At 46.0% G+C, this 6,920-nt stretch overlaps 1 protein-coding gene across 1 annotated transcript in view; it reads left to right on the top strand.

Annotated features, from left to right (window-relative positions):
• The first annotated feature begins 4,852 nt into the window (after positions 1-4,852).
• Positions 4,853-6,920, top strand: part of SLC22A16 (solute carrier family 22 member 16) — a 37,534-nt gene continuing 35,466 nt past the window's right edge. The window contains exon 1 of the mRNA XM_069851708.1: positions 4,853-4,909. Coding sequence (XP_069707809.1) covers positions 4,860-4,909 — 50 coding nt within the window. The 5' untranslated portion in view covers positions 4,853-4,859. The remainder of the gene's footprint in view (positions 4,910-6,920) is intronic.

The raw sequence follows: 6,920 nt of genomic DNA, 5'->3' as shown, positions 1-6,920 counted from the left end.
TGGAGTAATGACTGGTACATTTGTTTTCCTGCACATTCAATGTGCTTTTCTGAATATCTGAATTGCTATTTTCATCATTCCAAAAGGCTGTTTATCCATATTGGGCCAGTAAAGGAAGTTTCCATAATGAAATACTCTGTTCATATGCATTCATCATGTGTATTGCTGGAATAACTCCAGACAAAGAGATACTGTGGAGGAAGAGCTCTTGAAAACAAGAAAGTAAAGTAGCCCACACTGAAGTATCATGGTTAGATGTACGCAGACGTCCACAGTATAGCTAGAAGACACTTGATAGGCTTCCAAAATCCTGTCTCAGCCTTTATTGGGCTTAATACAAATCCTGAATGAGTTCTCTGGAGGAGTCTATTGTGATTATTCTGGAGTCCTATACAGGGGACAGTGGAAGAAAAAAAATAGCAAAGCTGTAGTGAATTACTATGGACTGCTGCAATTGCCTTATGCCTGCCTGGCCTGCTCTTTGAGTAGCAGCAGGGAGGAAAAAAAGATATATTGAGCATATTTGTCTTGCACTGGCTGCTGACAAACCGCTCTCCCATTGGCCTTCCTATGTCTCTGGTTCTTGAAGAGAAAATGCTTGTACTGCCATGAGAAAAGAGGGAAGTACAGGGTTCCTTCATTGTTGTAGTTCAGAAGAATCCCAAAAGCTTCTGCATAGCTAAGTGCATGTGCTAACCCTGTTTTACTGCACTACTGACCATGTTTTATTGCACTACTGACCATGTTTTTAAGTCTGCTAAATGTATAATGGGATACAAGTTACTGCAATCTAATTGCAAACCCTCAAAACTAGCAAAGTAAAAATCATATAATGCTTATTTTACTTTCCAGCAGACAAAAGCAACATCTGCATTACTTCCCTACTTTTTGTAAAGAAAAGTTTTCTGTGAGCTTTTTTCAACACAAGCAGCTCAGTGGCTTACAGGCATTTATGCAAGTAAGACCCATTTAGTCTTACTCTCTAGATGCATTGATTGTGTTTTCGTTGATAAATACCTTTGCAATGGTCCTGCAGGTTTTCCCTGGAAAGGAGCAGAAATTAGTAACTTCAAAACAGGAGGTGAGACGATTACGATCAAGCTATGTCCTGGCTGATTTCAGTGAGATTTTTTTTTTCACTAATGTGATAAAAGCAGACATTGGAGACGATTCAGGGACGTACTCTAACTGTATCCTTGACTTGACTGCTGGTGGCAATAATTAGATCATCTGTGTTTCTTTCTTGATGCAGCTACAGTTCCTGCACTCCTTGTAATACTGCTCCTCAAGTTACAACTCTTGTCAAAAGGAGCGGGAAGCAGATGAGTCAGAAATGGTTTCCCTTTAAGAAATCATTACCTGTGTCCATGGAAAGGTGTTGGCAACACTACCAGTTATCTGCTGTCCTCATCACTTTAGTATTTAGGGTTCAGCTGTGCACACAGTCCTAGTGTGCACATACGAATATATGAGAACATATACAGAAACACATCACTGGCATGCTCCTCATATACCTCTCATATTCTGGTGACGCTGTCATTTGACTCACAAAAGGGGAGATGAGGAACAACCCTCACCAGTAGATGCCAGATCTTTTCCCAGCAGAATGACAAACTGAAGGAGATTGTTTTGTAAGCCTTCTCTTCTCCCTTTACAAGTCGTTAAGAGCACTTCTTCCTCAAGGACTGTGCAATATTGAGGTTCTGTTGAACAAAAACTTGCTTGCAAGTGCTAGAAATGGCGTTAAACCTGTAACTGAAGTTTTTTGTGATGAGCCGTTGCGTATTTCCCTTGTGGGTTTAAAAGATCAACACTTTAGACATCTGGAATACCCTAGAAAGCATTGCATGTTGTGAACACCCTCAATTATCCCATCTCCATGGTTTCTAAAGACATTATAGGAAAGGGATCATAACCTCCCTTCAGTTCCTTCTGCCAATAAAATCCCTAAAACATTGAAGTAAGTAGAGCTTGGACATAGATGGTCTCATCTTGACACATTTTAATCATATGTATCTTTTATTTCTTCTTATAGATGTTTCCTGTTTTTTCTGTAGTACAAGAGGTTATCACACAGGACAATCCTTTGGAAAGAGAGCTGTGTACTGCATGTGAACAGTAATTTGACTATTTCTAGGCAACTCCAGTGAAAAACAACTAAATGAGGAATAATTGTGAGTAAAAGCACAGTTATTACTTCATGTAGCATTGGTGCAACAGGCTGAAAGCATGTTGTGCGTCCTCTGAGGCTTGAAATAAACATGGCAAATCTGTAACCACCACATTTTCAAGAGATATTGCAGACATTACATGATTAAATTTTGGAAGCGCAGACATGGGGGAGTTAATGTTAGAAGAGAGTGCAAATTTCCTATCTTTACACTGATATGGGCAGCGAAGTTATGATATTATCCAAGTTGCAGGCACAGAGAGAAATATAGGCAAGAATGCCTGTAAACGATTCCACAAAGGGAAAACTATGGAGCTTTTCAGGTTTAAAAAATCGTGTATTTTCTGCACGAATTTACACCAAAAATAGATTTTCCCTATAACATGATGCTGTTGAAAACTAATGAATTTACTTGTTGTAGGAAGCAAGATATTAAAAACAGGCACATGAACCACAATGTAATATTTAGCTAAAATGTTTACTATCCATTTGTGTTTGGTTTTGCAAGTAACTATTTAACTAGGGTGGCTCCTCAGAGAAAGAAATGCTTTGTTAAAGTACCGTTGCCGCATTTGAGCACATACTATCTCAAACCTGAAAAACATTCTTCAGGAAACAACCAGCATGATTACATTTAATGCTGATATTTTTAGAGTAAAACCCAGTTCAAAAATTCTTACCAAAAGCAAACATATCTGTCCTTAGACATCCTAGTTTACATAGTATCTGCAACAAACTGTGGACTCAGAGTTAGAAGTGTCCTTTGTGGGTGCACAGAGACACATGGGGCACTTTGTCAAAGGTAGCCTTCAAAACTGTTGGGTGAGGTGAGGGGACTTAGAATGTGCTAGCTGTGAGGAGCAATCCTCTACCAAACTTCTTATTCAGATTCCTAGTTGTGCAATGTGGTATTTGCTTATTTTGCTGGTCACTCAGAGCCAAGGAGCCTGACAAACATCTGTGTTTTCCAGGTCTCTGCTGGAACAGATTGTCGCCCTGAAGCCCCAACATCTGCTCTGGGCAGAGGAACAGTTGCAGTGCTTGCTTGGTGCCAGAGTCTCTTAAAGACACATTTCTCTGTGAAATCATGGAGCCCAGCATCCTGAGTTGTAGCGTAAGTATTTGGGTCAAGTTTTGGAAAGGGAGGGTTGAATTCCAGTGATTAGGGGTTTACTTCTCTGCTTTTGCGGTGTTTCTTAAAGAACAGATTATGCATATGATAACACTGAATTGACTTGGGGTTTTTTTGTTTGTTTCCCCTCTCCCCAATCTTTTTTCAACAGAGCAGCCCAGAAAGAGCTCATGTAATATGTTAGAGATGTGTCTTTCATCACAGAATAATATAATAATTTTGGTTGGAAGGAGATTTAGGAGGTTATCCAGTCCATCTCCTCATTCACATCAGGGGCAACTTCGGTGTATCTGAGAAGGGGAGGAAAACCCTTAAATAAGACAGCTTCATCTGCAAGAGTTATTTCTGTATTTCATCTATTCCTCAGCCCAGAGCGACTGGGCTGCTAGAGCATACCTGTTCCAACAAACCCCATCACTAAGTTAATTACAAATGCTTCCTGTTGTAACTCGCTTTGCTAATCCTCAAACAAACTGATTATCTTGGCCTGCTCTGGGTAAGACAGAAAAATGGGTACAAATCTAATTGAGGCTTCATTACAAATTGGAGTACTAATGACCATCATGCGGAGATGGGACACGTTACATATTTTACCTTTATTAAATTACACTAATTTACATTGTGTGCTGGAACTTTGAAAACACACACGTGTGTAATTGCAAATCTATCCAAATTGCAGAGGGAATGATAAGGCTACCAAAAATGAGTCTTATTAGCATTCATATGGGGAAAAAATTGTTTATATCCTGCTTTAATTGAAACCAACCATATGGAACAGAATCATAGAATCTTAGAACAGTTTGGGTTGGAAGGGACCTTAAAGATCATCCAGTCCCACTAGACCAGGCTGCCCAAGGCCCCATCCAGCCTGGCCTTGAACACCTCCAGGGATGGGGCAGCCACAGCTTCCCTGGGCAACCTGTGCCAGGGCCTCACTGCTCTCGTGGTGAAAAAATTCTTCCTTGTCTAGTCTACATCTGCCCCTCTCCGGTTTATACCCATTGCCCCTGGTTCTGTCAGTCCAAGCTTTGTGAACAGTCCCTCCTCAGCTTTCTTGTAGCCCCTTCAGGTACTGGAAGGTGGCTATAAGGTCTCCTCAGAGCCTTCTCTTCTCCAGGCTGAACAAGCCCAACTCTCCCAGCCTGTCCTGGTACGGGAGGTGCTCCAGCCCTCGCATCATCTTTGTAGCCTCCTCTGGACTCGCTCCAACAGGGAAATACACAACGTACGCCTGAGCTATTAGGTCATTAATCACTGTCACAGGAAGATTTAACCACTAAATCGCCCCTTTTAATTTAATTTTAATGCTTAAAGGGGAAAACAGGGGGGCCGTGCTGCAGATGCTGCGCCAGGGGAGAGGCAGAGCGCCCCGTCCCTGCCGGGGAGGTGCCCCAGGGGGAGCCCCTGGCGACCCCACTGCCTGTCCCCCGGTCCCCGTCCCTGTCCCCCGCTCCCTGACCGCCGGTCCCCGCCCCAGGGAGGCTCTTTGGGGCGGGGCGGGACCGCCCGCTCCTCCCTTATCGCCGGGGCCGGCGGCGCGGCCAGTCCCGAGCCAGCATGGCCCCCGGCTCCGAGCGGATCTTCGACTCCCTGGGGCACTGCGGCAGGTAGCGGGGCGGAGGAAGGGGCACAGCGGCTAGGACGGGGACACGGGGACGGGGACAGGGACACGGGGACGGGGACATGAGGATGGGGACACGGAGACACTGGGACAGGGACTCGGGCACAAGGACAGGGACATGGGGACAGGGACCCGGGGCTGGGACACGGGGACAGGGACACAGGGACGCGGGGGACTGGGACAGGGACATGGGGCTGCGACAAGGACACGCAGACAGGGACACAGGCACATGGGCACAGGGGGCTGGGACAGGGACGCAAGGACAGGGACATGGGCACAGTGGGCTGGGACAGGGACACAGTGCTGCACAGGGACATGGGGACAGGGGGCTGGGACAGGGACACAGTGCTGCACAGGGACATGGGGACAGGGGGCTGGGACAGGGACACACACACCCCCCTCACAGGCACGCGGGGGCTGACACAGGGACGCGTCGCTGTACCTCAGATGGATGCACAGCATGGTGTGGATGAAGTGCTGAGAGACATGGGTTGGTGATTGATGGGGATGGTTGGACTCGATGATCCGGTGGGTCCTTTCCAACCTAGTGATTCTATGAGTCTATGAGTGTACGCCACAGGGAGTACACACACACACACACACACGCACATGCATGTGCGCACATGGCGGACACATCACAGAGCATGGCCCGGGCACACAGCACTGTGTACATCGCAGGGAGTGCACACACATATACACGTACACAAACACACTCACACAGGGGCTGACACAGGGACGCTTTGCTGTGCAGTGCACACACACAGAGCATCAGCTGCACCGTAGGCTACACACACATGAGCTGATGGATGTGCACTCTCTTTCTCACACACACACAGAAAACTGACACACGTGCACGCACTCACACACACACAGAGGAGCTGGCACACATATACTTGCACACACTGCACCCCCAGTGTGTAAACCCACCCTATAGACAGGCACTGACATGTGTACTGCCAGCACACATTCCCATATAACCACACACACTACGCATGCACGTGTACATATGCCGTGTTCACATACTCACCCACACTTCCCATTCACACACCCGTTGGCACCATGTGCATTCAGACACACTAGGCACGCACACACATGCGTGTACAGACACCCTTAGGCGCTTAACTTTCATGCATTAACTCTCATGTGTGCACACATGAGCTTGAGCGCGCACACACACACACATAGAGCCCCAGCTTCTGGACAGTCTGAGCACTTCAGGGGCGATAGGAGGGTACAAGCAGAATGTGTAGGAGTCTCCTGCGAAGCACAGATGGGCTGTTCCAGCGCAGGGGCACAGGCTTGTTGTGTGGAATAGATGGTGTGTTTTTATTGGTATTGGACTTGTTGCATGCGTTACATAGATATGGAGTATATACATATATTTATTGGCAAAGTGGTGTGCACTGTGGTGAGTGGTGTGATGCATTGTGGTGAGTTTTCTTCAACGTGGTTTGTAGTTACGATGTGTGTATATGCAGGACTGGGTTTGCTGGATGGGATACACAGATGTGGTATGGCTGTAGCTCTGGGTGCAGGGCTGGTGTGCGAGGCTGCTCATAGCAAGTAATGAGAGGAAATGTTTGGCGAGGAAATGAAATTTTAGAGGATACGAATTGCAAGACTAAAAGGTGCCCACCCGCACAGTGAGTTCTGTTGCGTGCTTTCATGATGCATTGATCAGTGTGGATTTTGTGGGTTCATAGCCCTCTGAGCGGATGACTGGGAAAAACTCGTGTCATGATTTGACTACAAGTTTAAGCTTTTGAATTGCAGTGCTGTACTTCTAGCTTAGTCACCAGTAGGTTAGCCTAACCTGCAGTGTTGTTCTCAACTCAGTTGGAGGGCAGACAAAAGCAGAATTTTGAACAAAGCCTCAGAGCTCCTTTTAGTAGTATAAGTGCATACCTGCACTTTACAGCAAAATAAGCTGTTAATATCATGTGCAAGCAGTAGTGGTGGGGTATCCATAGCCTCTGTAGGTGGTTAGGATGGAAAGA

Source organism: Phaenicophaeus curvirostris, chromosome 2, assembly GCF_032191515.1.
Source record: "Phaenicophaeus curvirostris isolate KB17595 chromosome 2, BPBGC_Pcur_1.0, whole genome shotgun sequence".
In the NCBI taxonomy this organism is placed as follows: Eukaryota; Metazoa; Chordata; class Aves; order Cuculiformes; family Cuculidae; genus Phaenicophaeus; species Phaenicophaeus curvirostris.
The sequence above is the reverse complement of the archived record's forward strand: the minus strand, read 5'-3'. Positions and strand labels throughout refer to the sequence as shown.